General features: G+C 41.1%; 1 protein-coding gene across 1 annotated transcript in view; it reads right to left on the bottom strand.

Annotated features, from left to right (window-relative positions):
- Positions 1-18,413, bottom strand: part of LOC137636321 (golgin-45) — a 124,351-nt gene that overhangs the window by 13,319 nt on the left and 92,619 nt on the right. Inside the window, exon 7 of the mRNA XM_068368729.1 lies at positions 16,851-17,073. Coding sequence (XP_068224830.1) covers positions 16,851-17,073 — 223 coding nt within the window. The remainder of the gene's footprint in view (positions 1-16,850; positions 17,074-18,413) is intronic.

Genomic DNA, 18,413 nt, shown 5'->3' on the forward strand with positions numbered 1-18,413 from the left:
GAGAGTAGAGGTCCCCTTTTTGTTTTTGTTTCATTTGTTGATGTCGGCTACCCCCCAAAATTGGGGGAAGTGCCTTGGTATATGTATGTATACTACAGTACTAACATTTGCAGTAAATGTACGTATTTTACAGGGCTCTGGAGTCGGTACCAAAACGTTTTGACTCTTACTCCAACTCCAAATCCTCTCTTTTTGGTACCTATGACTCCGACTCCTTTATACAATATTTACTCCAGAGCAAATTCAATATTCAATATTAACCATTTTACCCCCAGGCTATTTGGAAATTTCCAACCCTTAACCCCCAGGGGGTTATTTTTTTCCCAGCACATTTTGCAGTATATTTTTTTTTTAAATTGCTCTAACAGCCTTAATTTTTGTCATAGAGAGGTCAGGTTGGTCTCATTCTCTTGGAAAATGGTTGAATTTTCTCAAAAAATTATAAAAAATATGAAAAAAAGATTTTTTATAGCATTTTTTTGCAAGGACGTACCGGTACGTCCATGGGGGTAAAGGGATGGCTTTTGTGAAACGTACCAGTACTGTACGTCCTTTGGGGGTAAAAGGGTTAAATGAAAACTGAAACTTCAAATTAATCATTTTAGTGGTATGAAGTCACTAAACAACTAAATAAATAAAATCACACACGTGTTAAAATGAAAATGATACTACTGAACACTTATGGAATTTTATAAGATCCAGTCAGAGTAAGGAAAATTTTAATTATTCAAACTCCGACTACTCTAACTCAAAATTGCTTTGACTCCTCGACTCCGACTACGACTACGACTCCACAGCCCTGGTATTTTACACTTATTTTGACATAGGAAAAATCTATTTTTGGGTGAGATAGCCATGTCGTCCTGATGGAATTTCCTCATTGGCAGCTTCTACTTAGGATATTTCTGCGAGTGATGTACTAGAGAAAATCTACCTTAGAGGTATTAACCAAGTTCTAACCTCCAAAGAGGAAATCACGAGACATATCGTGTATAAATCAGGGACGTGATAATAACAAGCCATGGTTATGCTTCCCCGAATAGTTAACCTTGTCTCAAAGGAAAGGTGAGGGTAGGATACGTAGGCAAATGTGCCGTTACAACTCCCGATCTCAATGTGCCACAACTAACACGTTTCCTGTTGAACCATTTCAGGAGCAGCCGTCGCATGACGCGAGGTCCCACTCTGAGAATTAAGAGAGGATGGAAAAGTAACGGGCCGACCATCAGGACAACGTAGCTATCTCACTCAAGAATAGATTTTTCCTATGTCAATATGAGTTTTTTGGGCTCGAACCATGTCGTCGTGATGGAAGCGTACCAGGGAATTATCATTCTCAGTTGTGGCCAGAAGAGTTTTAACCCTGTAACTCCATAACTATAAGCATCCTTCCTACAGCATTGGTAACTGTGGTACTTAATGATGAGAGTAAGGGAGAAGTTTGTACAAAAGTAAGAGCAAAGTAAATCAATAGCTCAGTCCCACCCACTGTGAAGAAGAACTTTGTCTCCCGTAGATGAAAAGACCGAAGTCTATAAAAGGAGAGTTAAAAATTTTAATACACTACTTTTATATTATATAGATAGCAGGTCCAAAGTAAAGGAAAAGTAGAATATTATTGTTTCCAAAAGTACATACTGTACATGTAGTATTAGTAATACAACATTTTATATATATATATATATATATATATATATATATATATATATATATATATATATATATATGTGTGTGTGTGTGTGTATGTACATATCTATATATATATATATATATATATATATATATATATATATATATATATATATATATATATATATATATATATATATATATATATATATAGATAGATAGATAGATAGATAGATAGATAGATAGATATACATACATATATATATATATATATATATATATATATATATATATATATATATATATATATATATATATATATATATATATATATATATATATATATATATATATGTAGATATATATATTTCTGGGCTCTGACCTGTGCCGCCCAGTGAAATGCTCCTTTTACATCATTTCTAAGGTAATAACTGCTATGAATTTACCAGAGAAAAAATTGTATAGGAATGCTAGGTTGAACCCAGCTCGCTCACCTAATAAGGTGTCGGTATAAATAACTGGGGCGTGATAAATCACAACCAGAGGTCTCGCACCATTCAGATAACTCCTGTCAACATCCCCGAACAGCGAGGAGCCGTTCAAAAACCCAACTCCAATCGCTACTACGAACGAGCCCACCCACGCTAGTGACGTCACTCCTTTTCATAGCACCTGCTTGGATGCTATTATTCTTTTGTTGGTGTGTGTTTTCCTTTGGTTTACCAAGGATTTATCCCAGGATGTCGGATTCTACTGTTACTCCACCTAAGTTAAGTACCAGATCTATGAGTTTTGAGTTTTTGGAGATAGTCTTGCCCTTGGTTATTTAATTATCTCAGTTTTTATATTACGCGACCCTGCATCGGGTCCGCCATGCTGGCTGGCTACCTCCTCTATCTCTCTCGTTCTTGACGCTTAGCAATCAGTCTTCTATACTGATTGTTTCTCGTCCTGAACTTTCTGGGTATCCACGGTTCACACCCCGTGTTATTTTATGCTATGGTATTTATCTGTTATTATATTAACAGCTAGTTTATGATATTACGATATCTTGTTCATTAGGTTGGCATGCCTAGTCGCCTTCGGGCGTTACTAGTTTTACTTCGTTTTACATTTCACGTTCGTAGTAGCGATCATATTAGCGTATAAGTTATTTTACTAGTATTTTAGTTCGTCGGGACTTTCGCGAGGCAGTTATTATTTTATGTTTGTTGTCGGCACCTCACCGACACCTTGTTATGTTGGCAGCCCTGCCTAGCTCAGTCTCTCCCGCGCTGTTAAGCTTGGTCTTCCCCTGCCTCTCCGTTCGTCCCTTCAGGTTATTTTACGTTTATCATTGTCATTATCCAGCATGCCTCTCTTTTTTCATGTATTACCATATCAGTGATATTATCAGTTTATTATCCTAGTCTTTCCGCGTGATCTTAGTCATGGGTCTCAGTTCATGTTGGTACACCTGTTCTTCTGCCCCTCTCGTTAGCCTTCTCACTCCCCACCCTCCGCCCCGACACCCCCACCTCGGGGATGTCTTCACTCGCTCTCATATGGAGGCTCGGAATCAGCTTTTGTTTCATATCCCCTAGGGGATGTTGACACTGGTTATCACCTTGTTCCGTCCCGGGCGGATTCTGTTCGTGTGTGAGGCTTGTTATACATTATTATTCAGTATTTCCCCTACCCTTCCGTTGCTGTTTCTCCCCGCCGTCTCCATTGGCCATCGGTAGGCGGGTGGGATCCGGTCCGGTCTGGGTTTTCATGTTGTATATATTCATATTACAGTGAACCCTCGTTTATCGCGGTAGATAGGTTCCAGACGCGGGCGCGATAGGTGAAAATCCGCGAAGTAGTGACATCATATTTACCTATTTATTTAACATGTATATTCGGACTTTTAAAACCTTCCCTTGTACGTAGTACTGTTAACAAACCACCCTTTAATGTACAGAACACTTAATGCATGTACTACAGCACCCTAAACTAAAACAGGCACAAATATTAAAGGCGATTTTATATCATGCGTTTCCTAAACACCTAAAAAGCACGATAAAAAATGGCAACCAATGTTTTGTTTACGTTCATCTCTGATCATAATGAAGAAACAAACTCATTTAGTGTACAGTACACATATATGTATAGGTTAGTTTTTGCATCGATTATATTGATTATACAGTACTGTATGTTGATTTGTTTATTAACAATGTTTTAGTTTACGTATTTTTCTTAGGACTTCCAAATGAAATGTTTTTCTTTATGACGCCGCCTGAAACGACGGCGTGTACGCTCAGTAAACAACCACGCTCAGAACAAACAAGGCATTTAACGCGCATGATGATAGTGATAAATAATGATACAGTACATACAGTATTTACAGTAAAAGCATTTACAAAATATGTTACCTTACAAATATAAATTATACAGTATTGTACGTAGCATAGCAGGAAAACAATTTACGAGAGAGAGAGAGAGAGAGAGAGAGAGAGAGAGAGAGAGAGAGAGAGAGAGAGAGAGAGAGAGAGAGAGAGTGAGAGAGAGAGATTGTTTTACGTACGTAAATGTAAATTTTAAACAAAAAAAATATGATAGGTTACAACATGTAGACTTTTAAAACCTTCCCTTTAACTTAATGCATACAGTACGTACAGTACTAAACTATAAAACAGGCACAAATACAGTTTTAGAATGTACAGTAAGAATATTAAAGTAAAAAATAAAGATTGTTACTGTACTCACCACGAAAGAAGTTGAAGAAAAACTTGAATGGTGATGGCGATGAATTTGCTGCCGAGTAGAAATGATGATGATGAAGCTGATGATGTGTTCTACTGTGCAGCCAATGATAGTATTTTACGTCTCTTCAGACGGAGGTGTCTTTTCCTGGGACACCTCTTCAACTTCTTCCTGGGAAACTTCAATTTCTTCCGAAGGCGTACTAGCAAGAGGAACTGGCTCTTTTTTGCGAGGCTGGAAGAACATTGTGATCGGAAGATGTTGCCGCTGCTTCTTTTTTCGATCCAAGAGCATTTTGTAGGGAGTCATTATGTCATCAACCTTGTTGCAGAATTGCATCGAGCGAACCATATCCTCGTCCCACTCTTGCAACATTTCTTTCAACTCCTTCGCATGGTTGCAGGCCTTGGCAAGCCGTTCTAATGTTAAGCCCGTTTCTTCGACATTTTCTTGGGTCTCTTCCTGGGTATCACTCTCTTCCTCACTTGCCGATTTCGTCAGGTCTTCGAGGTCTGCGTCAGTTAGGGGCTGGGAATGGCAGTCCAACAACTCGTCGATGTCTTCAGTCGTCATGTCGCCAAACCCGTCACCTCCAATTATGGCAGCCAACTGCACAGATTTCCGTATTGCAGAGTGTTGGATTTCCCTCAAGGTCTGGATTGGCGGATCTGCCCAGAATGTAAAGGTTAAGCAACCTTATATCTTATCGTAACAGTGGTGTTCCCTCCTTTATCCACATGCAAAAACATCTGCTGCGGTCCCCAAGGAGTTGGCGGACCTCATTTTAGAGAATATTGAGTCCCTGCTTTTGGCCCCAGACCAAGAAGAGACGAGCAGGACGATAACAGAAGACGTCGCAACCCTCAATTTAGACGTCGAACCCATGGTTCTTGAGGAACCCGACACAGATAGGGAGATAGGTGAGTCAGGTGGGTCCCGGGCTGAGATTCCTCTCCTCAGCCCGACTTTCTCTTCTACTTCGAACCAATCTTCCTTTCAAGGTTTTCCGGGGACTTCCGGTGCTGATCTCAAGCTCCGGTCTGTGATCCCCAAGGTTAAGGCTCACCGCAAGCCTTTGCATAAGACCCACAAGTCTTCGAAATCATCGAGGTCGTCCAAATCTTCCTCCACTAGAGTCCCCAAAGACTCCGTCGCCGTGCCCTCGACTTCTCAAGGACCGGTCTCCGGTTCGGCATCTGTTCCCCCTCCGGCGGAACCATTTAACCCGGCGGATTTCTCAGAGAAGCTGTTTTCTCGCTTCGAGACGATGTTATCGTCACATACTCAGCAAGCCATCGTGACTCTTCAACAACAGCAAGAAAGGGTTGCTAATGTTGAGAACCTAGTCCAGGGTCTCATGCGTTCGGGGCTGCCACAACAGCAGCAATATGCCATCCCCGACGCCTCTAAGCTTCCACCCTTTACTAAGAGTAACCCCTGGAGGTTAGCTCTACATGCCCCCTTTTCGGATGGCATGTTGTCCATTGAAGGTTTCGGAACTCGACTGACTGAGGACTTCTAGTTCTACCCGCCGGGTCTGCAATTTCCTTTTCCCGGCTTCACTCGCTTGACTGATGAGGCTCTGATCCGCCTAGATAAAGTCCCTAAGGAGACTGTGATCTTCCCCAAGGAACAGGCCCAGTCTGTTTTGGTCCGCGCCTTCAACGAGTGGGATTGTGTGAACACAATGCTCACACCCCATAAGAACTCATATACTATGTTTGTAATAGACGAGCATACCCCTATCCATGCACAACCAAGATCATGGAAATAGCCTATCAGGCTTCCAAGGAAGAGAAGCCCTTACCCCAGCTTCGGGAGACGGAATTGACTTCCCTTCTCTTCCCTGGTGACCATGAGTGCTGGCGGAACGCCCCATCTACCTTTTCGGTAGGAAAACTGAGCCCGGACTGTGCTTCGACGCAGTTCAGTGAACGCCTCCCCAAGCTACCAGAGTCCCTAATCAAAATAGAGTTTGAGACCCGGTGTAGGCTCAGTAGATCCATTAATTCTACTGCTCTATCGGAGATGACCGTTGCCACTTACGACGAGGAACCTATCTTTAAGGTCCTCACGAAGTCACTTCTGCAGACCTTATTGATTGACGCATATGACTTCCATAACGCCAGACTCCGTTGCCAACGTCATGTATTGTCGGAGGCTACTATTCGCCATGAACCTAATAGACTCATCAAAGCCCCGGTCTGGGGTCCGGACCTCAGCGAGGCAGCTCGAGTTAACCAAAGCCTCAAGGTTAGGTGGGGTCTAGTTCCCAAAAGGAAATATGAATCTCCTAGTGCTCCAGTTCGTGGCAGGAAGAGGTTGAGTCCCTTCCACTCCTCACAGTTCAGACAGCCACTTCAGGTAGTGCAACCTGTCCCAGTTCAGTCTGTCCATGTTTCACAGGGCTCCCAGCCTTCTACCTCTAAGGGGCAACCCCAACAGCAGTGTGTGTTGGTTCCTCAGACACAAGTCGCATCGACTTCGTTTGCTGCCTCCCCTGCCTTCAACCCCACTTATGAATCTCAGGGTTCTTTCCAAGGCTACCAGCGCCACAGAGGCTCCAGAGGTGCCTTTCGTAACCGAGGTAGCGGAAGGGGTTCTCACCAAGGCAAGGCTTTCCGCGGAGGCAGAGGTGGCAAATCATCATCAAGCCATTGAGAAGTTGCAGGTAGGAGGGAGACTATACAAATTTCGGGACCACTGGAAGTTCAGCAACTGGACTTCCAGCATAATATCCAAAGGTCTGAGGTGGAGCTGGTTACAGGGACCTCTTCCACCAAACAGTTTCTACCAACTCCCGACAGAAGAGCTACGTTCATTTACAAAGGATCTGTTGCAAAAGAACGCAATCCAAAGCATGCATCGCTTAAAATTTCAAGGTCGCTTATTCAGCGTGCCAAAGAAAGGCTCAGACAAACGAAGGGTACAGTAATCCTGGACCTGTCTCGTCTAAACCCCTTCATTCGTTGCGAAAAATTCCACATGCTTACCGTCTCGCAGGTGCGGACCCTACTTCCACCTCCATCGATCTTACAGATGCCTACTATCACGTTCCAATAGCAAGGCATTTTCGCCCCTTATTAGGCTTCAAGCTGGGCAAACAAGCCTATGCTTTCAAGGTGATGCCATTCGGGCTCAACATAGCGCCCAGAATCTTCACCAAACTAGCAGAGACGGTGATTCAAGAACTTCGAACCCAAGGGATTCAAGTAGTGACTTATCTCGACGATTGGCTGATCTGGTCGAACAACGTCCGGAACTGCCACACGGCGACGAACAAGGCCCTCTCCTTCCTTCGACGTCTAGGATTTCAGGTCAACCTCGAGAAATCCCGCCTGGTCCCGGAGACCAAGTTTCAGTGGCTAGGGCTACAATGGGACCTCAATTCCCATACTTTGTGCCTGCCCAAAGCCTAAAGGAAGGAAATAGCGAGGAACACGAAACAGTTTCTCAGACACAAGTTGACATCCAGAAGGAACCAGGAGAGAATACTAGGTTCCTTACAGTTTGCCTCCGTCACAGACATCGTCCTAAAGTCCAAACTAAAGGACATAAACAGAGTGTGGCACTCCAGAGCGACCAAGAAACGTCGAGACAGGCGGACTCGCCTTCCCCCAATCCTGAGAAAAAGTCTGCAGCCTTGGACGAAGGTCAAGAATCTTTCCAAGTCAGTTCCCTTGCAATATCCTGCCCCGGGACTCGTCGTTCACACAGACGCCTCCCTCACAGGGTGGGGATGTTACTCTCAACACAAGAAAGTCCGAGGGTTATGTTCTCCAATATTTCAACAAATGCACATAAATGTCCTAGAGGCCATGGCAGTCTTGCTTACCCTAAAATGTCTCAACCCAGCCAGGAATCTACATATCAGACTGATCCTCGACAGCGCAGTCATAGTCCACTGCATCAACAGTGGCGGCTCCAGGTCAGCCCACATAAACCACGTTATGTTGGCGATTTTCTCCATGGCAACGTCATACAAGTGGCATCTATCAGCAGTCCACCTGGCGGGAGTTCGGAATGTAGTGGCGGACGCACTTTCCCGGACGACCCCGTTTGAGTCGGAGTGGTCACTGGATAATCGATCCTTCCAATCCTTATCTCAGGTCCCGGGTTTCCAGGTGGATTTGTTTGTGACGGAATCCAATCACAAACTAGAATGTTATGTAGCCCCCAACCTGGACACTCAGGCTTATGCCATGGACGCTATGTCAATAGACTGGAACACTTGGAAGACGATTTATCTATTTCCTCCGATAAATCTCCTGCTGAAAGTACTGCACAAGCTCAGATCTTTCAAGGGCCGAGTGGCTCTGATAGCCCCCAACTGGCCCTAAAGCAACTGGTTCCCCTTGTTACTAGAGCTAGGTCTCCGCCCCCGGCGGATACCCAATCCTGTTCTAACACAGGTAGTACAAACGCGCAATGTGTTCGCTTCCTCAAGGATTCTGAATGCCCTAACTTTATGGACTTCATGAATTTCGCAGCTCAAAAGGGTGCAAACATCGACCCTCTGAATACCCTATTCCTGGAATCAGACAAGAGAGAATCCACTCTTCGTCAGTATGACTCAGCCGTCAAAAAACTGGCAAAGTTTTTGAAAGACTCACAAGTTGAGAAAATGACGATGAACCTGACTGTGACATTCTTTAGAACTCTTTTTGAATCGGGCCTAGCAGCCAACACGATTACCACGATCATATCAGCCTTGAAAAAGATCTTCCATGTCGGTTTTGACATTGACCTGACGGATTCATAACTCTCTTCCATTCCAAGAGCTTGTGCCAGACTGAAACCATCAACTCGCCCTAGCGCAGTTTCTTGGTTCTTGAACGATGTCCTCAAGCTAGCCTCTGACACTTTGAATGAATCTTGTAACTATATGGCATTGTTAAGAAAGACACTTTTTCTTTTGAGCCTCGCCTCTGGATCTAGAATATCAGAATTGTCGGCCCTGTCTAGAGACCAAGGTCATATCGAGTTTCTCCCTTCGGGCGAGGTCCTTCTCTCCCGTAACAAAGTATTCCTGGCTAAAAATGAGGACCCCCAAAACAGGTGGTCTCCCTGGAAGATTGTTCCACTTCCTCGGGATCCATCCCTGTGTCCAGTTACCACCCTGAAATCCTACTTAAATAGAACTTCCACAGGGCCCTTATTTATTGGAGAGAATGGAGGAACCATTACCCTTAAAGGAATTAGACAACAAATTCTTTACTTTATTAAACAAGCTAATCCTGAGTCATTCCCACACGTCCATGATATTCGAGCTGTTGCTACTTCAATTAACTTCTTTCATCATATGAAATTTGATGAGCTCACAAAATATACGGGTTGGAAGTCCCCTAAAGTCTTTAAACGCCACTACCTGAAACCTTTAGAAGCTCTTAAATTTGCAACAGTAGCAGCTGGGAATGTAGTTCCTCCTGAAGGCTCTGAGTCCTGATCACAACATCTTGCTCTGTCCTCTTTCCCTCCTGCCTGGCTTTCTTATTGTCCCTACCTGGTTTGGTTATCCTTTGCCATACACCCCTATGGTGTATTATTTTTATTATTCATTGATTAATTCTACCAATTGTTTTGGTTTCATCTGTGCTTATCCCTCGAGTTGACTTTATTTTAATTTTGATATTATGTATTTTGCTATGTTCACATTATGCTTGAACCATTACCATCCCTATGGGATTGTTTACCATGTTTTTTATTGCTATTTTACATTGTGGATTACTTACCTTCGGGTTACTTTATTACTGTTTTCAGTGGATATTGTCCACTCATAACCATGTTGATCTCTTGCCTATGGGATTCCTATCCCTTCTGTTTGTTATAAAACTACACTATGTATTTTTATTTTGTGTTATTTTCTCCCCAGGTAGTTAGCCATATTGGGTCCCTATTCTCTGTGCCGCCCAGTGAAATAGGCGGCACAGGTCAGAGCCCAGAAAAGGGATTTTGACGTAGGAAAAATTTATTTCTGGCGAGAGACCTGTGCCGCCCAGTGAACCCACCCGTCCCTCCCTTCCGGGCCCCAATCTGGGGTGCTATAGGAGTAACGTCACTAGCGTGGGTGGGCTCGTTCGTAGTAGCGATTGGAGTTGGGTTATTGAACGGCTCCTCGCTGTTCGGGGATGTTGACAGGAGTTATCTAAATGGTGCGAGACCTCTGGTTGTGATTTATCACGCCCCAGTTATTTATACCGACACCTTATTAGGGGAGCGAGCTGGGTTCAACCTAGCATTCCTATACAATTTTTTCTCTGGTAAATTCATAGCAGTTATTACCTTAGAAATGATGTAAAAGGAGCATTTCACTGGGCGGCACGGGTCTCTCGCCCAGAAATAGATTTTTCCTACGTCAAAATCCCTTATATATATATATATGTATATATATATATATATATATATATATATATATATATATATATATATATATATATATATATATAGTATATACATATATATATATATATATATATATATATATATATATATATATATATATATATATATATATATATATATATATACATACATACATATACCAAAGGCACTTCCCCCAATTTTGGGGGGTAGCCGACAACAACAAGAAACAAAACAAAAAGGGGACCTCTACTCTCTACGTTCCTCCAGCCTAACCAGGGACTCAGCCGAGTTCAGCTGGTACTGCTAGGGTGCCACAGCCCAACCTCCCACATTTCCACCACAGATGAAGCTTCATACTGCTGAGTCCCCTACTGCTGCTACCTCCGCGGTCATCTAAGGCACCGGAGGAAGCAGCAGGGCCTACCGGACTGCGTCACAATCGCTCGCCATTCATTCCTATTTCTAGCACGCTCTCTTGCCTCTCTCACATCTATCCTCCTATCACCCAGAGCTTTCTTCACACCATCCATCCACCCAAACCTTGGCCTTCCTCTTGTACTTCTCCCATCAACTCTTGCATTCATCACTTTCTTTAGCAGACAGCCATTTTCCATTCTCTCAACATGGCCAAACCACCTCAACACATTCATATCCACTCTAGCCGCTAACTCATTTCTTACACCCGTTCTCACCCTCACCACTTCGTTCCTAACCCTATCTACTCGAGATACACCAGCCATACTCCTCAGACACTTCATCTCAAACACATTCAATTTCTGTCTCTCCATCACTTTCATTCCCCACAACTCCGATCCATACATCACAGTTGGTACAATCACTTTCTCATATAGAACTCTCTTTACATTCATGCCCAATCCTCTATTTTTTACTACTCCCTTAACTGCCCCCAACACTTTGCAACCTTCATTCACTCTCTGACGTACATCTGCTTCCACTCCACCATTTGCTGCAACAACAGACCCCAAGTACTTAAACTGATCCACCTCCTCAAGTAACTCTCCATTCAACATGACATTCAACCTTGCACCACCTTCCCTTCTCGTACATCTCATAACCTTACTCTTACCCACATTAACTCTCAATTTCCTTCTCTCACACACCCTTCCAAATTCTGTCACTAGTCGGTCAAGCTTCTCTTCTGTGTCTGCTACCAGTACAGTATCATCCGCAAACAACAACTGATTTACCTCCCATTCATGATCATTCTCGCCTACCAGTTTTAATCCTCGTCCAAGCACTCTAGCATTCACCTCTCTCACCACTCCATCAACATACAAGTTAAACAACCACGGCGACATCACACATCCCTGTCTCAGCCCCACTCTCACCGGAAACCAATTGCTCACCTCATTTCCTATTCTAACACATGCTTTACTACCTGTGTAGAAACTTTTCACTGCTTGCAACAACCTTCCACCAACTCCATATAACCTCATCACATTCCACATTGCTTCCCTATCAACTCTATCATATGCTTTCTCCAGATCCATAAACGCAACATACACCTCTTTACCTTTTGCTAAATATTTCTCGCATATCTGCCTAACTGTAAAAATCTGATTCATACAACCCCTACCTCTTCTAAAACCACCCTGTACTTCCAAGATTGCATTCTCTGTTTTATCCTTAATCCTATTAATCAGTATTCTACCATACACTTTTCCAACTACACTCAACAAACTAATACCTCTTGAATTACAACACTCATGCACATCTCCCTTACCCTTATATAGTGGTACAATACATGCACAGACCCAATCTACTGGTACCATTGACAACACAAAACACACATTAAACAATCTCACCAACCATTCAAGTACAGTCACACCCCCTTCCTTCAACATCTCAGCTTTCACACCATCCATACCCGATGCTTTTCCTACTCTCGTTTCATCTAGTGCTCTCCTCACTTCCTCTATTGTAATCTCTCTCTCATTCTCATCTCCCATCACTGGCACCTCAACACCTGGAACCGCAATTATATCAGCCTCCCTATCGTCCTCAACATTCAGCAAACTTTCAAAATATTCTGCCCACCTTTTCCTTGCCTCCTCTCCTTTTAACAACCTTCCATTTCCATCTTTCACTGTCTCTTCAATTCTTGCGCCGGCCTTCCTTACTCTCTTCACTTCTTTCCAAAACTTCTTCTTATTCTCTTCATATGACTGACCCAGTCCCTGACCCCACCTCAGGTCAGCTGCCCTCTTTGCCTCACGTACCTTGCGCTTTACTTCCACCTTTTGCTCTCTATATTTTTCATACTTCTCTATACTATTACTCTGCAGCCATTCTTCAAAAGCCCTCTTTTTCTCTTCCACTTTTACCTTCACTCCTTCATTCCACCATTCACTGCCCTTCCTCATGCTGCCTCCAACAACCTTCTTGCCACATACATCACTTGCAATCCCAACAAAATTTTCTTTTGCTAACTTCCACTCCTCCTCTAAATTACCAGTTTCTCTTACTCTCACCTCGTCATATGCCATTTTCAACCTTTCCTGATATTTACTTTTTACCCCCGGTTTTATTAGCTCTTCAACCCTCACTAGCTCCCTTTTACATCCACCTACTCTATTCCCCCACTCTTTTGCTACAACTAATTTTCCTTCCACCAAAAAATGATCAGACATACCGTTAGCCATCCCCCTAAACACGTGCACGTCTTTCAATCTTCCAAACATTCTTTTAGTTATCAACACATAATCCATTAATGCCCTTTCTACTACTCTTCCATTTGCCACTCTTACCCATGTATACTTATTTTTATCTTTCTTTTTAAAAAAGCTAGCACTTATTACCATCTCTTGTTCAACACACATATCTACCAGTCTCTCACCACTCTCATTTTCACCTGGTACGCCATATTTCCCAATGACACCTTCTACCTCTCCAGCACCCACTCTAGCATTTAAGTCACCCATAACAACTACATAATTCCTTCTACCCAGTCCTTCTACACACCTAGTTAATTCATTCCAGAACTCATTCCGCTCTTCTTCACTTTTCTCACTACCTGGCCCATACGCACTGACAAACGCCCAACATTCCCTACCCACATATATATATATATATATATATATATATATATATATATATATATATATATATATATATATATAGTATATATATGTATATATATATATATATATATATATATATATATATATAGTATATATATGTATATATATATATATATATATATATATATATATATATATATATATATATATATATATATATATATATATATATATATATACATATATATATATATATATATAATATATATAGATAGACAGATAGATAGATAAATATATAAGTACATACATACATACATACATATATATATATATATATATATATATATATATATATATATATATATATATATATATATATATATACTGTATAACCAAATTATGGATTAGAGTAGTAAAACAGTAACATTCGTGATGTAAAAGAAAAATATCACTTAAGGCTCATTATATACGGAACAACAGGTCATAGTTTCCTTGCACCCTGTAGACTGAGAAGTCCCAACTATACAGTCCATAAGAGTCCATGCACAACATTTAAGAAGCTGGGTTAATCACACTACCAGCAGCCACTACGAAGTGTTTAATCTCTTCCAACTGACGGAGATAATGTTTGCAGAACACTCTTGGAGATTTCCATCCTGTGTAAGCCTGTGAGCCTGCAAAAGACATAGTTTGGAAAAAAATAATAAGAAATTGTTGGAAACAAGCAGCTACATCAATTAGATCTGTTTAGATGACGACATCCCCTTTGAGTGAAGTAGCAGCATTCGGTTGAGGCAAATTAGGCAAGAAACCGATCATTGTTCCAAAAAACATAGAGAACACTGATGTCTGTCCCTGAAGGGACAACTCTCGGTAGGTATCTTTACCCTCTCTCACAAAAGAAAGAGAGAGATCATGCAGAAAAGGAAGTGAAAAGCGAGCTCCATATTGCTACCAGTACAGTAGTGTGCGTGCTTTTTCTTGTGAGAAAAGAGAATAGATAGACAGTGTGTAAGCACCTGCATCATATAATGATACGTATCTTAGGGGAAGGAATACTGATGGTACATATTCTCTTGCCTCGTAATATGCGCTCGAGAATGTAGAACTATGAAGTTCCTTGACTTACAAAATAAGTAAATGTGAGGTCTCTGAAGAGGGTGAGCATAGCCATCTAGGTGGTCAAGGTGAGGGCGTGCTGCTGTAGATGGGCACTATAGGGTGATCGCACTGGGAAGAACTCAAGGGTGTGTGAACATGAGACCAAGCACAGACATATGAGGGCTTACTCCTGTAGGAGCGCAAGAGCCCGCTAACAGGAAGGGAGCATGCAAACAGGTGAGGATAAGAGCGCATCCCTGTAAATAGAAGCATTTTAATGGGCGAGTCAAACATTTGAGGGGCCTCACCTGCAGGAGCACACACGAACAGTTAAAGGTGCCCTAACACAATAGTACACCAATGGGCATGTGTGTGAACAGATGAGGGTCCATGCCCATTGGGTAATGGAGCACTCCTGTAGGAGCTTGTTATTTCATTGTCTATTAGGGTCATCTAATTCTTCAACTTTAATGAAAGGAGTTACTGGGACTCTTTGACAACAGTCTCTCTCATTGGGAGAGAAACGGTGAGAGCCATGTAAATGTAACTATTGATCAGTCTAGTAGAACTATCTTTGCCATCCGGCAGTGTGAAGAGATGAAGATGTGCCAGATGTCAAGGAGCAACTTGCAGTTCTCCTATCGATGGTGTGCAACGATATCCTACTTCCTCCGTTACGACACCATCGTCACCAGTCCACACTCGCAAGGGAATAAATAGAAACAGGAACAAAAAGTGTATATCGGAAGATTACACAGAAAACTGTCACTCAGATACAGTTAATAGGAAAACTGCAAAACCTTACTTGTTTAATTTCCCTGGCAAACTATGAACTGAAAACAATTATCTTAAAAAGAAGATTAAAACAGCAAATTAGCTCCACCATGAGTACGTCTGTATTCTCAAGCAGCTGAAAACAAAGTGGCAACTAAGTGTGCTACATGGGTAACTGGACTTCCCTGCTGCCAGCCAGTAAATACCGAAAACTTATTAGAAATTTTGAAAATACTCCTATTAAACGACAAAAGTTAGTATACATGTAGAAACAATTACCTTTTTCTTTCCATCTATTTTTACAGGTATGAAAACTTTACTATTTGTAAAAATATATATACCAAGGGAAAGGTTATTTATTCATCTATACGATGAATATTTCTTTAAACTCTTGTGCTGAGTTAAGATGTCTAAAATTGCAGGCCTGGCACTTCAGTGATAAACATTAAAATTCAGCTAATCCTATATAAATTTCAAAGTTATCTCTAGATAAGGTCTTAAATTCTTCAATTTATATTCACTAATATCACAGGCCTTAGGACAGTGGTCTCTTGTGGCATAAAGAAAAGCTACTAGCTTCTCATAAGTGAGATACTTTATTCTATACAAATCTAATAGTCCCTTTTACCGTTATTTAGCCCTTTTGTCAACTTACTGGGGTAGATACTCTAACTAGAAAATTTGTTCTCCTTTTATCAACTAATTGGTCATAAGGAGGTAGGTACTAGAACTAGAAAACTGATTCTCCTTTTATCAACTAATTGGTCATAAGGAGGTAGGTACTAGAACTAGAAAACTGATACTCCTTCTATAAACTTACTGGTCATAAGGGGTAGGTACTAGAACTAGGAAACTGATTGAAAGTTCTTTGTATGCATCAATAGGGAAAAAATTCCAGGTGATCTCTGAAATCAAGAGATAACTTTGAAAATGATATGGGTTACTGAATCTATGTAAATAAGAAAGTTAAACCCACTTTCATATTCATAACTAACTAGTTTCCCTTAGAAGTTCCAATGTTACTAAAACATTCTATATTTCCTTAATTCAAGTTATAATAATTCCCGTGGTAGCTCAAGACTATAGACTACATTCCAATAGCTGAAATTTTCTAACTATACTTTATAATTTTGATATTTTCAAACTTTGTTTCAAAACCATGAGATTTACAATTAAATTCTATGTCACTAGGTACAAAGATGGCAAAACACCTACCTGTTGTGCCATCTTTTCTCCAGGCGTCTGGCTCTCTAACCCTTCCAATGAAAGACTACATCCTAGAGAACGGCCAAGTGGACCACATAAGTGATCTCTGACAGTCTGAGCTAACAATGAACCTTCAACTGCCAAAGTGACTAAGTCGGCAGATGTTAATGGTGGAATTCCTCCAGAAGTTACAGCCAGGGGATCGAATGCCTCTCGTAACTGTTTATTCATTCTGTAAGAAAGAAAAATCTAGTAAATGCATTCACTGTATTTTACCTGTGATAAAGAAAGTATCAAAAGGCATTAAAAGAGGCAATGCTGCAGAAAATGGCCTAACAATGGATTTATCAACACTTTTACCCCCAGGCTATTTGGAAATTTCCAACCCTTAACCCCCAGGGGGTTATTATTTTCCCAGCACATTTTGCAGTATATATTTTTTGAATTGCTCTAACAGCCTTAATTTTTGTCATAGAGAGATCAGGTTGGTCTCATTCTCTAGGAAAATGCCTGAATCTTCTCAAAAAATTATCAAAAATATGAAAAAAAAAAAAAAATTTATAGCATTTTTTTGCGAGGAAGTACCGGTACGTACATGGGGGTAAAGGGATGGCTTTTGTGAAACGTACCAGTACGTCCTTTGGGGGTAAAAGGGTTAAAAGAGGAAATGCTGCAGAAAATGGCCTAACAATTGATTTATCAATATATGGAGATTTTACAATAGCAAAACTCACTGAACTTCACACAAAATGTCTGCAAGAATGCTCTATATCTACAGCTTGGAAAACTTTATAATCATATTAATTCACAAAAAGGGAGACGCAAAAGACCTGATAAATGATCGCACTATAAGTTCATTCTCAGTAATATATAAAATATTTACATAGATCATATTAGGTTGAAGAGAAATACAGGTAGACTTGAATCAACAAAGAGAGCAGGCAGGTTTTAGAAGTGGGTATTCAACAACTAACCATATCCAAGTAATTAACCCTTTTACCCCTAGGCTATTTGGAAATTTCCAACCCTTAACCTCCAGGGGTTATTATTTTTTCAAGCATATTTTGCAGTATATTTTTTTTAAATTGCTCTAACAGCCTTAATTTTTGTCATAGAGAGGTCAGGTTGGTCTCATTCTCTTGGAAAATGCCTGAATTTTCTCAAATATTAAAAATATGGAAAAAAAAATTTTTATAGCATTTTTTTGCAAGGACGTACCGGTACGTCCATGGGGGTAAAGGGATGGCTTTTGTGAAACATACCAGTACGTCCTTTGGGGGTAAAAGGATTAACCAACTAATGGAAAAATCAACCAAGTATGACAAACCACTATGTATGGCACTATTGATTATGAGAAACATGTTAGCGTGGAGATGTTCTCTCCCCTCCCTCAAAGTTTGTTATTAGCAGGGGAAAGTGTTAGCATATATCATTTCTACCTTCGTGACAGACCCTCCTCCTTTCTGTATTTATTTTGAAAGACAGTCAGTCCTCCTTATTTGGAGGAATTAGGTAACAGACACACCTGCGAAAATCGAAAATCGAAAATCTGCGAATACTACTTCCTACCCT

This window comes from Palaemon carinicauda, unplaced genomic scaffold (genome assembly GCF_036898095.1).
Source record: "Palaemon carinicauda isolate YSFRI2023 unplaced genomic scaffold, ASM3689809v2 scaffold270, whole genome shotgun sequence".
NCBI lineage: Eukaryota > Metazoa > Arthropoda > Malacostraca > Decapoda > Palaemonidae > Palaemon > Palaemon carinicauda.